This window comes from Marmota monax, unplaced genomic scaffold (genome assembly GCF_021218885.2).
Source record: "Marmota monax isolate L192 unplaced genomic scaffold, Marmota_monax_Labrador192_F-V1.1 WCK01_AAM20220418_F8-fsc00369, whole genome shotgun sequence".
Lineage (NCBI taxonomy): Eukaryota > Metazoa > Chordata > Mammalia > Rodentia > Sciuridae > Marmota > Marmota monax.
In genome coordinates, this window is record NW_026694197.1 from 661,888 (window position 1) to 682,127 (window position 20,240).

The 20,240-nt window shown below is 33.0% G+C and overlaps 1 protein-coding gene across 2 annotated transcripts in view; it reads right to left on the reverse strand.

The window, feature by feature from the left end:
* Tnks (tankyrase) overlaps nt 1–20,240 on the reverse strand; it is a 200,239-nt gene that overhangs the window by 38,758 nt on the left and 141,241 nt on the right. For both annotated transcript variants that reach the window (XM_046466386.2, XM_046466385.2), the window contains exons 12-15: nt 12,316–12,487; nt 6,398–6,477; nt 3,186–3,331; nt 913–1,078 (exon numbers count right to left, since the gene is read on the reverse strand). In XM_046466386.2, coding sequence (XP_046322342.1) covers nt 913–1,078; nt 3,186–3,331; nt 6,398–6,477; nt 12,316–12,487 — 564 coding nt within the window. The remainder of the gene's footprint in view (nt 1–912; nt 1,079–3,185; nt 3,332–6,397; nt 6,478–12,315; nt 12,488–20,240) is intronic.

Here is a 20,240-nt window from a genome sequence, read left to right on the forward strand (position 1 = left end):
ACGTCTTGGATGTTAACTCTCACAAGATTTCAATTACATAAAGATATTCAGTGGGTATCATGAAAAAGAATAGAGAAAAAGAAGATTACATCAGTGGAAAAAGTACTTTATTCTAAATGCCATCAGTAAAGAAAAAGTTTGGTAACTTTTTAAATTTTACCACCTATTTTGAAGCTAAGCAAAAATGTGTTAAAAATAACCTAGATATAAAAAGTTTAACCACCCATACCTATAAAATAAATAAAAGTCAAGAATTTTAATTTTAGAAACAACACAGGCTGCTCTTGACCCACTATGGAAATTTGGAATAAATCAACTTAGAAACTAGATTAACAATGACATGGAAGTTATTTCTTACCAGCCAGTTGTAATAAAAATGATTATTAAATACAACGTTTTTCTGAAGAGTCATAAGAACAACTCTGATATCAGAAAAATGGTGGGAAAATTTTAATAATTTCTAACCAGAACAATTTTTCCCTGTACCATTTTTTGATATTAATATTGCAAATATTAGATAAACAACACAAACTAAATCAACTCTTTTCAAAACCCACTTTGATGAAAGTACTTTAATCAAATTCACTTAGACACTTCAAGGACTACTCAGAACTATAGACATATCATGATACTAAAACATTTCTCTGTGAAAGAGAAAATGGAAGTGGTTTCTATAGCACGTATTCTTTCTAATTTTTTTTTTTTTTTAGTTGTCAATGGACCTTTATTTTATTTATTTATATGCAGTGCTGAGAATCAAACCCAGTGCCTCACACATGCTAGGCAAGTGCTTACTGCTGAGCCACAACCTCAGCCCCTACAGCACTTATTCTTAATAGAACAAAATTCTGATTCAAGTTTAATCATCAAAAACCAAATGTTTGTGTTTTTAGAACTTTTAAAACCACATACTTTTAAAAGGAGCTTGCAGATTTCATATTTTCCTTTAGCTGCTGCTTCATGTAGAGGGGTAAATTTCCATAAGTCCGCCACATTGACAGAAGCTCCATGCCTCACTAAAAGCTCAGCTACCTCATAGTGTCCATAGGAACAGGCATTATGAAGGGGCACCAAGCCGCTAAAACAAAGACACATACATATTACTTTAAAGTTCTAAAACAAATTCTTGAGTTAAAATGATTTTTATAATATAAATACTGCTCTTATGGCACTGACTATACTGAATATTGGATCAAAAAGAAATAAATCCTTTTTTTGGTTTTTAAGATGAAGCATTTATTTATTTCTAAACAAGAATGAATCATTTTTAACATGTTTCTTTTCACAGAAGGACTTTTCTGTTTCTTGGGCATGGATATATACATCATGCAATCATTACCACTAAAATACATATAGAAATAGAGAATAAAACTCCATCAAAACTTTTAATTTAGATTTTCTCACTGGCAATGTAAAATTATATATTACAAAGTGATTTCCAGAATAATTAACAATCAGGTTTTATCATCTCGATTTTCTTCTTTTTGGGTTTATGAAAATTGCATGCTTACCTGTAAAATATACAATGTAACCATTATTTACTTAAAAGATACACGGTTCAACTCTACTTAGAAATTCTAAGTTCTATCTTTTGTTTTTGTTTCGTATTTTTAAATTTACACTGATTCTATAATGATTTCAACAGATAGATTTAAATATTAAGGTGCCAAAGAATGAAAACTCACATTCCAAGTGATTCAGAAAACTATTCACTAAGGAAAGTAATGATGCTAATTATAAATTTTAGTCAGAAGAGAGACTCTAGTAGCCTCAACTTCTAAGCAAACTATTCTGGGATGACTAAGTTCTGATTAGAAAGCAACTGGCATTCTAAAAGCACAAAAAGATGCCCCATAAAAAAGAGTGCATCAAAAGGGTAAGTTTATATTGCACTTCAGACAGAACAAAAACAAGATATCAAGTGTCTTTTTATTTAGAGATCAGTGTAAAAAAGTGTTTTGTGATGAAATATGCTGGGTGCTAAAATAAGCAATAGAAACAAAAATTTGTTCCTCTCCAATGCAGCATAATATTTTGAAAGAGTCAGTGACATTGCTGTTGAATATTTATGTCTGATGTGTCCCTTTAAAAAGATAAACACATAATGATTAATTGAAGCCTAAATCATGTAGTTTAATTCTACAGCACTCTGCTGTGTAACTGCACAGGAGACGCTGGCTTATTTTGAGATTATGAAATGAACACACAATATGAAAATTCATTTCAGTCACATTCTCCTCTCACGTTTCTAATTTACTTCTATGGCTGCTTTAAGCTTTTTCCAGGAAAAGTTAAATAATTTATCAAACTAATAATAAAAATAAAGAATATTTTAAAATTAATAAAAATAAAATTGCTTCTTTAAATACTAATGACTCTGGGATGGATGGTTAAAGAAAGAGATTATACATTTTTAATACCAAAAAATAACAGATAAATAGCATACCACAAACTATATGAAAACATTCATAAAATGTAATAAAATACTAAATATAGGCATTAAGAAGAAAGAAACTATTAAATACTGATAAGGAAAGATATTCAAGATACAACACTGGGTGAAAAAAATTACACTTCAAAGTAGACTACAGAATGACATCATCATCTGTGTTAAAAACCACTATGTTTTTCACATAGCTGAAAAATTACATATTAAAAATATTAATGCTCGTATTTCTAGGGGACAAGCTAATGGAATTTTTACTTTCTATACTGTACATTTCTGTTTTAACTTACAATTTAAGCAACAAAAAATGTATATTATTTTGAGACAGGGCCTAGCTAAAATGCAGAGGCTAGCCTCCTGCCACAATCTCCTAAGTAGTTGGGATTACAACTGTGCACTACCAGAACCAGCCTTTTTTTTTTCCTTTTGGTAGTACTGGGTTCAAACCCAGGGGTCCTTTACCACTTAGAGATCATATGAAAAATGATTAGCCCTTTAATTAATTAATTAATTAATTAATTTTTAAAATTTTGAGACAGCATCTCACTAAATTGCAGAGATTGACTTTGAACTTGGGATCCTCCTGCTTCAGCCTCCTGAGTAGCTGGGATTACAGGTTTGCACCACCACATCTGGCTTCATATGAGTGTTTTTCAATGGAGATAAAGCTAAGACTTCATAATTTTTTTTTTTTTTTATGAAGAGAATAAATCCCAAATAGCTAAATTTTAACACATACCCTTTGTCTTTGGCATGGACATCGGCACCATGGTGTAGAAGGTACTCCACAACAGACACACGATTATAGCCTGCTGCAAAGTGTAAGGGTGTAGAATGGCGACCTTCTAGATCTCTGCAATTCACATTTTGAGGGCTGCAAAGTTGCTTTAATAGTGCGTACATAGAGATAAACACAAAAAGGTCATTAACATTTATTCATAGATTTTGCTGTAATAGATTGTAACATCTTGGATATGCTGTGATTTTATAATGAATATTTATTTCCAAAGATTAGATAATACAAATGACATTAAAACTGGCATTATGTTTTGCTTTATAGTGACTATGAATACTTCTAACTATGTACAGAGTAAATCAATCACTGTTAACATTCCTAGTCCAAATCCTAATCAATAAAACTCAAAGTAGGCATCTCTAAGTATAAGAAGTCTTCCCTTTTCATTTTTGTATGTCTTTCTTCCCTACAACTGCTTGTCTTAACATATCTGCTTCTAATAGAATGCTCTTAGCCATTCTCTGTTCAACTAAGAACTCTGGGTGACCGCAGAACCAAAGTTCCTGTCCCCTCTAACATTGATCAAGTAAGCAAAAGCTTACTGGAAATAATATTTTTCTGTTTAGGTCACTCACTTGGCCCTGATCCACTATAGCAAAGACATGCAGTCAACAATGGTTTCTTGAGTTGGGGGAGAATGTTTAACTCTACAAGTCAAACTGTAGTTTGGCCTTTCCAAGATGAACCTCCAAATCTCCTATCTCCTTTGAATGTCATTTCAGCACAATATAAATTATAGGCTCCATTATATTGGTTTCAAAGAGTAAGATGCAAAGAAAGAACAAAAGGCTATATCACCCGTGGTGATAGAAATCTATTTAAAAAATTGTTTGTTCTTTTTAGTTATACATGACAGTAGAATGTATTTTGACATATTATACAGTCATAATTTGGATCCCGTTCTTGTGGTTGTACATGATGTGGAGTTTCACTGGTTGTGTATTCATATATGAATGTAAGAAAGTTATGTCCAATTCATTCTACCGTCTTTCCTATTCTCCTGTAATAATATTTCAATAATTTACAGCTTAAAAGAACAACAGATTCTTTCAGTGAGAGAACTGTCTGTAAAGCTTGCTTCCACTTCTGCCACTGCAACAAGCTATTAGTACATACAAACTAAGAACCTGAAAGATCTCTTTTTAGTGATATTGAGTACGGATGCTATGGTTTGAATGTGTCCCTCCAAAATTTGTGTTGAAACTTAATCTTCAACACAACAGTATCGAGAGGCGAGGGATTAGGCCATGGGTACTCCTCTCTCAGGACTGGGATTAAGACTTTTTTATAAAAGAGGTTACACACAGTGCTCTCTCCTTTTTCCCCTTCTGCCATGTGAGGATACAGCATTTTGTTCCCTCCAAAGAATATGGCAACAAGGTGACACCTTGAAAGCAAAACACTGGCCCCATCCAGACACTAAACCTGATCATGCCTGGATCTTAGACTTCCCTGCCTCTAGATCTAAGAGAAATAAATTACCATTGCTTATAAATTACCTAGTCTATGATATTTCATTATAGAAGCACAAATGGACTAAACAAAGAAACATTCACAAAGGTAGGATTAAAAACAAGGGCTTTCAGGTGGTACGATTTTTAGGAAGAAGTCTAGCTAGTGAAAGAGAGCTCATAAGCTCATCAACTCTAAATGGGAATTAAAATCTAAAGCCCCATTTAAAAAAAAATTGATCTGGTCAGGTCAAATATCTTGTCTTTAGCCACGTTAATAGATGAATAACAGTACCAATAAACAAAACCAAGTGAAAATGAATAAATTAATACATAAACTAAAAAGAAAAGCTGTAAAGATGGGTAGTAAGCACGTTCTATGGAGTCTTTTTAAAAAAATCTTTATTTTTTAGTTGTAGTTGGACACAATAGCTATATTCTATTTATTTATTTTTTTATGTGGTGCTGAGGATCGAATCCAGGGCCTCGCATGTGCTAGGCGAGTGCTCTACTGCTGAGCTGCAACCCTAGCTCTCTATGGAGTCTTATACAACTGAAACTGCTTTCTGATATTGCTGCTCCCCAACCCCCACCACCATTTTAACATTCTAAATGCTTATTATTACTTTTACAGAAAATACTGAAAATTAGGAATGAGGCAGGTAATGAAACACACACACACATAAATGCCCATCCTGCTTATTAAATACTTGCTTTTTGAATATTTAAGTTCCTTTTTTCCATTCCATTTCATTTATTTTTGAATGCCAAAGCAATTTTATATTCTTCTTACTTTTCATCACAATTTCAACTACTTTACTCAGCAGACAGCCTTTTCTCCTAATACTTCTAATACTTCCTAAAGCCTCTTGGGAAAGCAATTTACCAGACCTAATACTCATTTAATTTGTGCTTTGTTTCCTTTTGACATTTGCACTCCACTGACAAAATTAACTTTGGCCTTCACTGTGAATGTGTTGTTGAGGCAACTTGAAAGTTATAGTATATATTTGCTTGTTACATACAAAACACATGAAATTAACATGGAAACAAAAATAAAGCCATAATTCTTGTTTTGCTAACTTTATCCCTAAACGAATAATCACAGATGGCAATTAGGTCTTCTTTATTAAAGAAAAACATATTCAATATTAGAATTTCATATTTGAAAAAGTTTAGTCTATAATCTTTTTTTCTATAATACAAATAAAGAGTGATAAAATTTTGAAAACTCTTCTTGTGCATATAAACAATGCCTAATGATTAAGGGACAGACCATAAGAATGCCTTCTTAAAACAAATATGAGAGTCTCTGGAAAAATACTGAGAAACATAATTTAAAACATTATCCTACTAATGCCTTCATTTAAACTGGTTTACCTATTTGTGAATATGATCTAAAATAACAGCACTTAAATTAATATAAGTGAAAATGAACAGCTTTCATGCAACCTGAAGAAAAATGATTAAAAAGTATGCTTATCTTTTCTTTTGCTGCTACATGGTACTTGCTGGGAAATCCTTGGTAGGTTTGTTTTGTTTCCCATCAAACAAAAAGTTCAAGACTTCTCCTATCTATGAATATATTCTAACTATCAATGTTTTTAATTGCTCAGATTTGAGTAATTTTACTAAGAAGCTTAAAAATGAACTGGATAGCAAAGTTCAACAGTGCTGCCCCAGACATTAAAGGCACTTACTTACCTTCACAGTTTCCAAGTCACCAGCCTTTGATGCCTCTAAGAGCCGATAATCAACATCAGAAGTTCGTATAGGTGTACTCTCTAAATAAAAGAAAGGTTACTATTGATCTTGGGGAATTAAAGACCAGTTAATGAGGGGAAACAATTTGATAAACAAAGAGATTAGGGGGTTGGAAATTTCTAAGATGTAATAAAAGGTTTTTTTCCCAATTTTTCAGATAAGAAATAAATGCTTTCTTACTTCAATCTAGGTATCACCCTAAGCCAAATTTAAATAACTTCTAATGCACACAAATAATTTTCTATCCCTACTATCCTATCCTATCCCTCCAATTTTCTGGCCAAAGATTTAACAAAAGGGAGTGAAGTGAGAAAGCCTACAAGAGATCAAAAATACATCTTTATGATACATTGGTTTTACAAAGTGTTGCAGCAAAACTTTGTCCTGGATTTGTTATGTAAACCTAGGGAAGCCATTTATTTGACTTTTACTACTTAGTTTAATTTTTCTTTTTAGTTTTAATGTCTTCAATATAAAACAGAAGCATTACATAGGAAATTGGAATGATCTTATGCCGCAGTCCGGCTGGGCAAAATAACCGGGAGGTGACAAGCAACTTGAAGGTTGAAGCGGGAACTGCTTTATTGCGGACAACAGCGGTATATATACCTAACTGATTACACAAAGCTTGACTCAATTAGCATAATCCAGTTACAGCAATCAGCCAATGAGGAATCCCTACCATCTTAATGGCTCGGTGATGTTGCCTCACAAACCACTCCTCCTGGCAAACTGCCAGGCGCCATCTTGACTTGATTTGTGGTCCCCAACAATCTTATAAAGTATCGTCAATGAATAAAAAAGTCCTACTATATACATTTGTTTAATTCACATTTATTGAATGGTTTCAAAGATATGCAATTAAAAATGTCTGTATACTTGGAAGGTATGATACCAATACTAAATAGAATATCATTAAGCTTGACTGCTAAGTCTAAAGACTGACAAATGATGTATTTTGATTAATTCAATATAAACAAACTAAAAATCCTTTTCACATTGACCCAAACAAAATAGGCTTTTAAAGCAAACAATTTATAATTTATCATCCAAAATATGTTTATGGGCATTAAATATGGCTTTCATAATGCTCACGTACACATTAACACAAAAGCACTAAGCTCCAGGAGACTAGGATTTTAGACAGGGCTCTAGTGTATAACTTTGAACAAATCACAGAGTAGTTTAATTTTTGCACTTAAAAAGTGAGAGTTGATTTCCCTCAGAGTCGCTTTCAGATTTAAGATTGTATCATCTTATGATCAGAGACACCTTTTTGAGTCCACTTTCCAAGTGGGAAGATCAAGTGATGCCATGAAAAGATTTCTGATTTCAGAAGAAATACTTTAGTTCTTCTAAAGTGCTTTGGTTCAGGAGACAGACTTTTATAGAATAAGTTATAAAAATTCTTCAATGGAAGATAAACTATTTGATCATATTTATAATGCTTAGTAGATAAAATACTAAGATTAAAGAGTGGAAAGAAAAGTGTGCTTCATATAATGAAATACATTTTGAATTGTTCTTTTTTTTAACTAACATTTGTCAGTGTGTGGAACTGACAAACACTCTTCTTTTCACATAGAGAACAATTCAGAAAGCATTTGCTGAGTTGATTTCCTTGCTATTTTAATGCTGCAGTCAATGTGTATGTCAAACTTCAACTCTCCTTTGGCTGGTCTTATTCTGTTCTTGTCTGTCTCATCTTCTTCCATTCTCTGTGTGGGTATTACTACATTTATAGGTAAGAATGTCGCTGTATGTATAGAATGTCTTTATGACAGTGATTAACAGATGATAAAACTCACTAAAACATCCTTTAGATATCTGTAGGTAATATTTTTAGCTTATTATTTGAACAAACAAAAGAGGGATGATTTGTTTATGTACACAGAATTAGAACTTGGGATATTTTTAGGTTTTATAATTTGAGAGATACTATTAATATGGCTGAATTCTAAGAACAATTTGATATTCACACATGTACCATGATGGAGACTGACTAGTAAAGGTTGTAATTTTCCCATCAAACAAAATGTTTTATACACATATATAAAGGCTTCTGAGAACTGTGAGAAAGGTAACTTAGTCTTGGTCAAAGAACAGAAAGTAAAGAAGATAAAGATACTGATTAATTACTATACTAACTGTAGATCTCTGCATCTGTTAAAAATCTTCTATTGGCTTAGAACAGCCTCATTTTTAGAAATGGTGTGAACAAAGTATTAACTGGAAGGAACTTTATATTAAGTTATGTACAATTAAAAGAAGTGATATAAAAATAAAAATGGAAATCAGGCAAAAGAGGAGTAGCTTACATAGTAAGTACTGTGTTAGTAAAGTCCTTTATAAGTACACTGGCTTCTGTATTAAATATATTACCTATAGTCAGAGACTGGAGATGGGCTTCTACTTTTCTCCTAGTCATTCTCACCAGAATTTTTAAATCTTCCAGAGGCTAGAAGCCTTTTTGCTATTTTAATATAGTCTCTTATTGCCTGGTTCTTTATTTAGTATTAGATCACTGAACTAGCAACAAGTTTTAGTGGCTTATTTCAATATACCACTGAAAATGTGAACTTCAAGGTTTAAATTTAGTTACCCTAAGTCCCTAAATCCTTACCTGTGGAAATAATTAGAGGACAGTAATGGTTATTCCACACTGGGATAAAAAAAAGTCAGAATAACTCAGAATAAAATATAGCTTAAATGCACTGTCCAGAAGAACTGTCTTTGTAAGTAATGTTTTTTTTTTTTTTTTAAATGTTTTTAGTTGCAGATGGACACTAATACATTTTATTTATTTATTTTTATTTGGTGCTGAGGATTGAACTCATTGCCTCACAAGTGCTCTACTACTGATCACTGAGCTACAAACTCAGCCCCAATATAGTATTTTTTATCTGCCCTATCTAATATGGTTGGCACTAGACATGTGTAACTTTTACCTGAAATGTGGCCAGTGGTGATTCAGGAATTTTCAATTTTACTTAAATCTTTTTTTTTTTTTTTTAATTAATTTTGGTGGTACTAAGGACTGAACCCAAGGTCTTCTGCATGCAAGGGTAGTGCTCTCCCACTGAGCTAAAGCCCAGCCCTAATTTTGATTTTAATTAATTTAAATGAAGTTATAGGTAGCTACAGGCAAACTATAGGGACAGAGCTGGTCTGGAGAAAACAGCCAAATCTTCTGAAATGAACTTTTAAAATGCTAATTCATAGAAAACTACCTATTTTGTTTTCTTTACTCTGACATTAATTTGGATACTGTCCAAATTTACAGTGAAAGCTTTATTCATGTAAACTGGCAACTACAAAGTTAAAATCTAAAAGTATAGGTTTTTAAAACAGATTTCAACTCTGGTATTAGCAAGCATATTAAAACGAACCTTTAAAATATTATCCACAACATAACCTCAACAACTTAATATATATCTTATATGACTAATACATTCTTTCAGGAGTCATTGTAAATATAACCTGGAATTGGATTAATAAACGTAAGCAAAATTAAAAATTTCAGTTGGTGCATGGTTCAGTCTATTAACACATAAATAACTGGTATAAATATTAGTTTAAGGGGCTGGGGATGTGGCTCAATCGGTAGCGTGCTCGCCTGGCATGCGTGCGGCCCGGGTTCGATCCTCAGCACCACATACAAAAACAAAGATGTTGTGTCCGCCGAAAACTAATAAAATAAAATAAAATAAAATAAAATAAAATTCTCTCTCTCTCTCACTCTCTCTCTTAAAAAAAAAAATTAGTTTAAAAAATTATATCTTCTTCCAAATATAAAACAATACCCATTAAAAAAAAAAAAAAAAACCCTCTTAAACGGCACTATTTCACTGCATACTCTAATATTGGCATTACCTTTTTAGAGCAATAAAGATTACAAAAATTCAATGAAAAAGTTCTGCCATGTCTAAAATTAACCATCTAATGACTTATATGTCTAATCTTACAAATCAATTTTAAAGCACAATTATCAAAATTGTAAAACATCTCATCTATGATTTAGTGTTTAATGTTATCATTCACAAGAAGGCATTTATTCTAACTGCATTTATTGAGGAGACATTTAATATTTTTGCTTTGCTTTTGTGATACAGGGGGCGGAACCTAGGGCCTTGCACATGGTAGGCAAACACTCTACTACAGAGCTACATTTAAAAACATTATATAATCAAATCTGCTTGATTTATTCAAATCTTTCTTCCCCATTTTGTTGACTGTCTCTACAAACTATTTACAGTATTAGGAATTTTGATGCAATAGTTGTCAGCTTGCCTGACATAAGGTTAAAATTTATAGGAATTAACTGAAAATTCAGTGCTAAATGATTATCATAAAAAGTATAGGGGAACAATGTAGAATATTTTAATAAAAATCACAATTTTTATACAATTAGTGGAACTTGCACAGAAGGCAGAAATATGTCCTAGTTAAGAGTGACATCTTTCTTAAGCAAATAATACAGTGATCTGTGGAAACAGGAAATAAGTCTTGGTCAAATAGTTCAAGCTTGAAATCCAATAATGGAGAATTTTATTCCTTCAGTGAGATCATTTTGATGGTAAAGATGTCTTAGATTGGTATTTTTTCATTATCTAAAGATAATCATCTAAGACTGAAATAGAATGGTTGTCATGAGGAAAGACAATCTGAATCAATAGTTTTCAAAGCATTAAACAATTATTTCATGAGGCTATTTAGCTCTGAGTTAGAACACATCCACCATGATCTCCATTTCTCTGTCTTGGAAGGTTGTGTATCTCAGGATGTAGCAGTGATTCTCTACTGGGTTGTACTTCTTGGGGGCCCATTAAAAATTTGTGGGGGCAATTTTTGTTTTCTACTGTAGTCGTGACCAAATTATTACACAATAATTTTAAATTATTTAACTGTAATTGTAATTTTCTTCCTTATAGTAACAGTATTGTATATAGATTTTAGGGAAGATATTTGTAGAGATATGTGTGTATATTATCTTTGAATTTCATTTCTGGAAAGTAAAGAGGATGTCATAAAATATTCACTAAAAAGGGGACATTGTGCCTCACAGAGTTTAAGAGCTATTGGACTACAGGTAAAAAAGAGTAACCAGGACTTCTGCCTGCTAGTCTGTAGTGTTTTCCATTTTACTCTTCTAGCTTATGTGATTCTATAAGATATACAATCCACAAAGTTAAGGATGCGAAGGAGGGGTCAATTATACTAACTTTCTTTTGTATTTAGTTCACAATTTTTCAGTAGGCTAAAATTTTTTCTGTGCTATTTCCTTTAATGTGGGGACTTAAGAAGCTAGTGCCTGCTTTTGTATCCATTTTATGTTTGATCTCCCTCAATAAACTAAATAATTAAACTATCCCACTGTAGTAAGCATTTACTGTGATTTTTAGCAAGATTTTATAATTATATTTAAATTGAGGGAAAGGATAATTTCATAATAGTGTAATTGAAGCTAAAAGTGATAGAAAGTAGATCAGAATATTACACATGAGAATAATTAATTAAAGGTCATTATCACAAGAATGAATTTTAATTTTCTCTATTTGATAGATTTTAGAACTACCATAATTCCATACTGTTTATATAAATTTTAAGTCATCTTCGATCATATCACCCATGAGTCAAGGTTTTAATTTTAAATTGAAAAAAATTTAAAAGTATGTTTGCATCCTTCTCATGATATCTACCTCATCCTACGAAGACTGAGAGACAGGAAATGTCACAGAGTAAACTACAAGTTGGGAAAGGCATGGGGGAAAAAATTCAGGCCAAGAAAATGTTCTAAGGAGATACTTTTAAAACATTTGGTATAAAGTTTGAGCAGGACACTGTTTATTTTAACTCACCACTTAGAATCTGCTGCACTGCTTCATTTCCCATTTGTGCCGCTGTAAAGCCTTGTAAGGAGATGATGGAGGGATCAGAACCATAACTCAGCAGGAGGCGGCAGGTTTGCAGGTGACCAGCTAGGGCAGCTCTATGCAAAGCAGTCTGACCCAGGGTATCCAGTGCATTCATCTGAAAAATCATTGGGTGAGCACATGAAATTGAACATCTTTTTATACCTTAGCAAGTAAATTCTATCAACTATGAAAAAAAGGTTTTTTTGAAAAAAGTCATGGATATTAACATCTGCTCACTGGTTCTAAAGAAATATCATCTTCTGACAACACAGACTTCCCTTCTTTCCCTGAATGACCATTTTCCTGTCTACTTTCAACTTTCTCTTTCTTTTTTTTTTAAACTATTTTTTTTGCATAGTATATTTTTTTTATTATTAGTTGTTCAAAACATTACATAGCTCTTGATGTATCATATTTCATACATTTGATTCAAGTGGGTTATGAACTCCCATTTTTTCCCAGTATACAGATTGCAGAATCACATCAGTTACACATCCACGTTTTTACATACTGCCATACTAGTGTCTGTTGTATTCTGCTGCCTTTCCTAACCTCTACTATCCCCCCTCCCCTCCCCTCCCCTCCCCTCCCATCTTCTCTCTCTACCCCATTCTCTTTCTACCAATCTCCTTGACATTCAGAGTGTAAGAGAGGGCCTCTTGTCTGTGTTCACTCTTGTCACATGAAAGACACTCAAATACTTTTGAATTAATGGGTTTTACTACACTTATTCCCAGAATATAAAGACAATAAAACATGTAAGCAAAGATTATCAAAATATTTGATTATATATTTCTTTTCTAATTTTAGAAAATGCCTATTTTACAGGTTGAGTATCTCTAATTTGAAATCTTGAGACCAGAAGTGTCTTGGATTTAAAATTCTTTCATGTTCTGAAATCGTTGCATATATATAATGAGTTACACTGGAGATGAGAGTCAAGTCTAAACACAAAATTAATTTATATTTTATATGTACCTTACATATAAAGTCTGAAGGTCTTATCAGGTTAGAAATGTTGTGTAATTAAATTACAAATATATTTAAATGATACGAGGATTCAAATGTTCCCTTTGAAACCCTTAAAGAATTTATATAGGGAAACTTAGCTAGTTTTAAGACTACGAAAATGTTAATTTTCTGGGTCATTTTCATAATTTGGTCAAACCTATCTTGATTCCAACCTGTATTCCATGATGTCCCAATAAACATCCTCTACCCAAATAAGACCAAAGTCCACATTCATTGTACATGCACTGCTGTTCTTAGAGGATTTCTTCTTTCTGCCTTTCTGAATGAGATTCATTGCCAGTCTCCCCTGCTCTAAGTCTTCTTGATTACTTGAAGCCTCAATGATTACTCCTATTATGAATACTTATGACAATTTAGCACTTAACTTTTAAATTATAACATCAGGTACATTTTATTTATCAAATTAAGGTTATTGAGAAGATGGACTGTATTATGTAAGATTTCTAAGTCCGTTAGAAAGTTCTCGATAAGAGAAAATAGTGAATTCTCAAAAATATGCTGGTTGTTCAAAGACATTTGTACCCCCATATAGAAGGTTAGAAAAATAAAATATTAAGACAATTGGTTTTCCTATTTCCAGTCTTTCATTATTACCAGTAAAATTCACATTTATTCAGAAAAGGGTTCATTTAAATTCTTAATGGTCTTTCATAAAACTCACCATGAAATATAAACATGTCTAATTAAAACAAAAAAAAATTTTTAAAAATATGAACATGTCTAATTCTATCACATTTGCTGACAGAAAAATGACTATGTATACAAAAACAACATAAAAACACAACTGCCCCGACACTGTTAGGGTGGCTGTCACCAAAAAGATAAGTGATAAGTGTTGGCAAGGATGTGGAGAAAAGAGAACCCTTATATATACATTGCTGTGGGAATGTAAATCAGTACAGTCATTGTGGAAAATAGTATTGAAGTTCCTTAAAAAATTAGGAACATAACTACTGTCTGATCCATCAATCCCACTCCTAGGTATACACTGAAAGAAAATGAAATCAGGATCTCAAAGAAATATCTGTATCTCCATGTTCATTTCAGCATTATTCACAATAGCCAAGCTGTGGAAACAACCTAATTGTTTTTTGAGAGATGAATACATAAAGAAAATTTGAAGTGTATATATATATATATATAAAAAAAAAAAACAACTGCCAAACTAAAATTTTTCTATGAATATTTCTTTTGTTACTTCTTCATCATAGGAGAAAAACCATAAAATTGCAAACGTTCTAGTCTAATACTTTCCTCAAAATTAGGTAAGAAACACACTATTCAATTCCAGTAATGAAAACTTAAAATCCAGCTTGTTAAATCATAGGAATATCGCTTGAGAGTTATTCCTCTAAAATAAAGCTTTTAAGAAAGCAGAGATCTCAAATGACCCTTTCAGATAAAGTTGAACCCTTCAGTACACCATTTGAAAACATTCCCGATTTATTCCTATGCCATTTCTTTTCTATCACTGTTTCATCAAAATCTGATAGACCTGATATATTCCAACTTTATTAGACTATACTGGATCCCCATTTTATGATGGTGCTCATTTCCTGTAATCACTGCTAAAATTTACCTTTGATTAGAATGATCCTCAAAAATACCTTAGCAATGTAGATTCTCTATAAATCCAATACCAGCCAGTTTTACCTCCAGTGTCTGAGAAGATTAACTGCAGAGGAGATGAACTACATATAGTACCTTTAAACACTAAAAACACACTTTATGTAAGGAGAATCTCTCTTTATGTATTACAGAGATGAGTAAGTGTAATATGGAAATCAGCATTCGTGTCCCATCTTTCACACAGTATGGAGAGTTTCATGTCTTCTCAATGAATTATAATAATAAACCTACCATAACAGTGTACAAATGGTTATTACAATTAATTTACAGAAGAAACCCTTTAGATTTAGCTAGAAAATTCCATTTGAGAACAAGAGAAAGAAGATGTTAGATTAGAGGAAGGGTTCACTCTCCAGCTGTTCCACAACTTGAGATTCAAGCAGCAAGAGTACTGTTTCTCAGCAAGGTAGGTGACTGAGGGAATTCACTTAAATTCAGCACTAGACAATAAAATGATCAGAGACACAGAAACTCAGAACCTTGGCATATAGAACAAGAAAGAATACATTAGAGACACGCCAGTATGAGCACCACCAGCACACTGCAGAGGGGAGAGGTAACACAGGCAGAAAGAGAAAAGAGCTGTGACTAAATTTGGCATGGGAGAACTTGTGGGACAGAGAGGGAGACTGATCTTAACAGACTAGTGGAGCAAGCTGAGAAGCAAAAGTGATCAGAATCTTTTGCTGATGAGTGGAGTGGTTGTGAGAAACATTTGCAAGTGGTTACACAGCAGTTTGTCATTTGCCACCCATTCTGCCATGAGGTCCAGAGTGAGCCTGGACCAGCACAACTGAAAACAGGAACAGAGGATTATGCCCAGGGCAATCCAGGCCAGGGATACTGAGGATGGAGAGGCTCCAATTTCCTTTGTTGCTGGCAGCATGGGCAAGCAGCTAGGAAGAGGCCAGAAACCAGTCAGACAGGTGCTCTGATCCTGGGAAATCTATACACACAGCAGTGGAATAAGTGAGAACTGTGGAAAGTTAGATCCACTATAAAAGTGGAATTTTCCAAAGGGCCCTGAGACCCATAGGTCCAACAGAGATCAGCATCTGTCCAGCAAGAGGGGTTGTGTAATTAACCTCAAATATCTCCCTGAAAGGTCAAAAGGACAGTCAGGAGTAAATCCAAGCCCCTGGTTTAGAATTCTGCATCAGCTCCATTTGGAGAGTACATTCTGTAAGACAGGAAGCTGAGAACTACTACGACCAGCTTTGGATCCAGGCCACACCACCTAGCAGCTTGGGGAAAAACATAAAGAGGTCCAACAACCACCAGTCCTTGATCTGAGGGGTTCAGAGCACAAAAATATAAAATACAAAGAATGGCTTAAGAGCATCCATCCTTTCCAACAGTTTTGACCACTCCAGAAGAAACAAGCCCTTCCATTTATCATTAAAAATATTTTCCTCCAATTTTTACTTTTATTTCTTCTATTCTGTATTTATGTATATAAATGTTTTCACTATGCTGAGAATTTAAGATATATACATGTAATTTTTCTTTAATTTTAATTTTTTTAAAAAATTCACCTGTTTGCTATTTAGCCTTGTTTTGATTCTGGAGGGGTAAAATTTTATGTGGGTTTATTTTGGTTTGATTTGTTTGTTCTTATCTTTGGTTTTTGTTCTTATTATTCCTTCTTCACTTTCTTTCCCATTAATAGGCAAAACCTCTTATTCCCTCTTCCTTTCTTATTTTATTGCTTTCAGTATTTTTTATTCCTCCTTCTTTATAACCATCACCTACTACACTTATTCTGTTTTCCCTTTGTTCACTTTTTAAATACATCAAGCTTTCTCTTGCCTTTCTACCATATTATTTCTTCACTTAAAGAACTATAATTTTATTATATGTTAGAACTATAAAGAACTATAATTTTATTATCTGTTAGAACTATTTAGTTTCTATAATTTCTACCCCCCACTATTAATGTTGTTGTGGTTATTAATAAGGTGTATGACACAGTTGACACTTGTTATTTAATGTTAGATCTAGTACAATTGTCTATTGTTGGTGCTGATGTTAAATGCTGACCCCATCATCTCTCTTTATGTGACAATTAGATTTGTAGACATTAGAGTAGACACCAGACATTTAAAGCTGCATAACTGGTTGCTTGTATTGCTATTACATGTTCCCCCTTCCTTTATGAGGTGCTGGGAGCGATTGGAATACTACAAGATCACTGGGTTCAGATCCTGCTGCTAAGCTACACCCACAACTCAGCCAGATGACAGTGAACCTAACTCCATGTATGAAATAGTCACACTTGAGCTCAACAATATTTCAATACATAGGAGAGATATCTCACCATCATGCATATCTATAAGACAATAATTAAAAAAACTATAATAGGAGAAAGATCAGTAGAGTAGAGGGAAGGAAATGGGAGAAGGAGGAGGGGAGAAAGGAAGTACTTTAGACTGAATTAGAAAAAATTATATTCGATGCTTTTATGTCAAATGAATACTAATGTTATTTATAACTAAAAAGAATAACAATAAATACACAAAAACTTGGATATAAATAAAACCTGGCTGAGAGGAGAAAAGAGGGAAGGCAAAAGGATGGTACATGAAAGGAGACTGAGCAACTTATGTTCTGTGCATGTATGAATCCTACTATTATGTATAATTATGACTGACCAGTAAAAAAGTTAAAAAAGAGACAAAGCCCCAAACAAATGACCGGCCCCCAAGAAGGATCAGCTACTGGGTGACCCCAGATCTCGCTCCTGTATATCTACTCACACAGCAAAAACAGAAGTCCCAAGAGGACTTGGGGAACTCATAGTATGGTAGCAACTCTCCAAGACTGAATTAAATCAGCAGTTCTATAGCAGTAGACTAAGTGGCACTGGAGGTTGAAATTAACACTGAGTCTATGTGGTAAAGCTAAAAGATACTAACAATACAGGATTACTACAAACCATACCAAAGGATACATGTAGATACACACCAAAAAGATACTGCATAAAAGAGGAATGATATTAATAGCCACACAAGTGTAAGACCTCTGAAAACATGAGGAAACAGGCAAACAAGTCTTCCCTGTGAACTTAAAATCTACCACCAAAGGAATCCAGATATGGAAGTGAATAAAATTCCAGAGAAAAACTATTTAAAAAAAAAAAAACTGATTGTTAAAATATTCAATAAGCTAAAACAAGCTCTAAGGAACAAAAAGAGCAAATATAGGAAGTGAAAGACTATTAATAAAGAAATACACACTGAAAAGAAACTAATTAGAACTCCTGGAAATGAAATAACACAATAAATCAAATAAAAAATTCACTTGAAAATATCACTACATAGAAAATAGAACTTTAGGCCTTGGAGACAGAACTTCAGGCCCTGAAGAGAGGGTATATGAATGTGCATACTAAGCATTCAATAAAGAAAAAAAAAACAATAAAAATAGTAATAACAGGCAATAATTAGAATATACAAGAACTCTGGGACAATATCAAGAGACCAAATTTAATAGCCAACAGGATAGAAGAGAGGAAGGAGATATAAGCTAATGGCATTATGAACCTTTTCAGTAAATAGTAGAAAAAGTTCCAAACCTTAGAAATGAGATGGACATCTATATACAGAATCCTAAATAGACAAGATCAAAAAGAAACCTCTTCAAGACACACTGTAATCAAAGTGACTAACAGAAAATAATGAAAGAATAACAAAAGCTGCAAGAGAAAAATGTCATGTCACATTTACAAATAAACCAGTAAGGCTCACTCCTGACTTCTCAACTCACATGAGAAGAGGGCTTGGAATGAGATATTCTGAGTTCTAAAAGAAAACAACTGCCAATCAAGAATGCTATATCCAGCAAAGCTATTTTTCAGAATTCAGGAAGAAATAAAATCTTAAGGAGAAATTAAAAGAATTCATGACCATTAAGCCAGCACTACAAAAAATACTTCAGATATACACAGAATACTCAAAAAAAAAAAAAAAAACAAAACAAAAAAAAACAAAACTGCTATGGCTCCCAAATGGATGAAAGATCTCCAGAAGAATAATCACCTAAATGAAAATTAAGAAGGAACTGAAAATAGTAAACAAACCAAAATGGCAGGAAATAATAACTGTTGTCCATAACAACAATGGATGTAAATGCCCTAACCTCTCCAAATAAAAGAAATTGGCAGAATGGATTTAAAAACAAGAACCTACTATATGTGGTTTGCAAGAGACTCATCTCCTAGGTAAAGACACATATACAGGCTAAAAGTAAAACGACAGAAAAAACATTCCATGCAAATGAAGTCTAAAAACAAACAGTAGTAGCTATTCTCATATGACATAAAATATCAAAAAAAAAATAATCAGGATAAAGAAAGTCACTACATATTGGTAAAGGAAATAATGTGACAAGAAAATATAATGATAATACTTATGTCCCAAAGGTAGATGTAATTAGTTGCATTTCAAAAATACTTCTAGTGAGTGCAGTGGTACACACACCTATAATCCCAAGCAACATGGAAGGCTCAGTATCACAAGTTTGAGTCCAGCCTCAGAAACATAGCAAGGCCCTATTCTACTTAGGGAGATCCTGTCTCAAAATAAAAAATAAAATGTGTTGGTGATGTAGCTCAGTGGTAAAGTGATCCTGGGTTCCCCTGAGGGGGGGGAGACAAAACAGAAAATTTCTAGACATTTAATCCCCAATAGGCCCAAATACAATAGATAATACTGAGCAATTTTAACATATTTCTTTCACCAAAAGACAGGTTATCTAAACACCTGACATAAATAAATAAAATCAAAGATACTTCTGACATAAATAATACTATAAATTAAAGGGACCTAGCATACATCTACAGAATATTTCACCCCAAAACACCTTAAATCACTTTCTTTTCAGCAGCTCATGGTATCTTTTCCCAAACAGGTCATATTGTTGGTCACAATGTAAATCTTAGCAAAAACAAAGAAATAATTAAAATCTTATCAGAACATAACAGAATGAAATTAGAAATCAACAGAAGAAAAAATACAGAAACCACATAAACACATGGAATTGAACAATATACTTAAATGAGGAATGGATCATAGAAGAAATGAAAGCAGAAATCAAGAATTTGATTCTTAAAAACAAATGAGAACAGAGGTACAACATATCAAATTCTCTGGGATAATATGAAGGCTGTTCTAATTCCAAAATAAGAAAAAGACAGGAAACAAGATCAG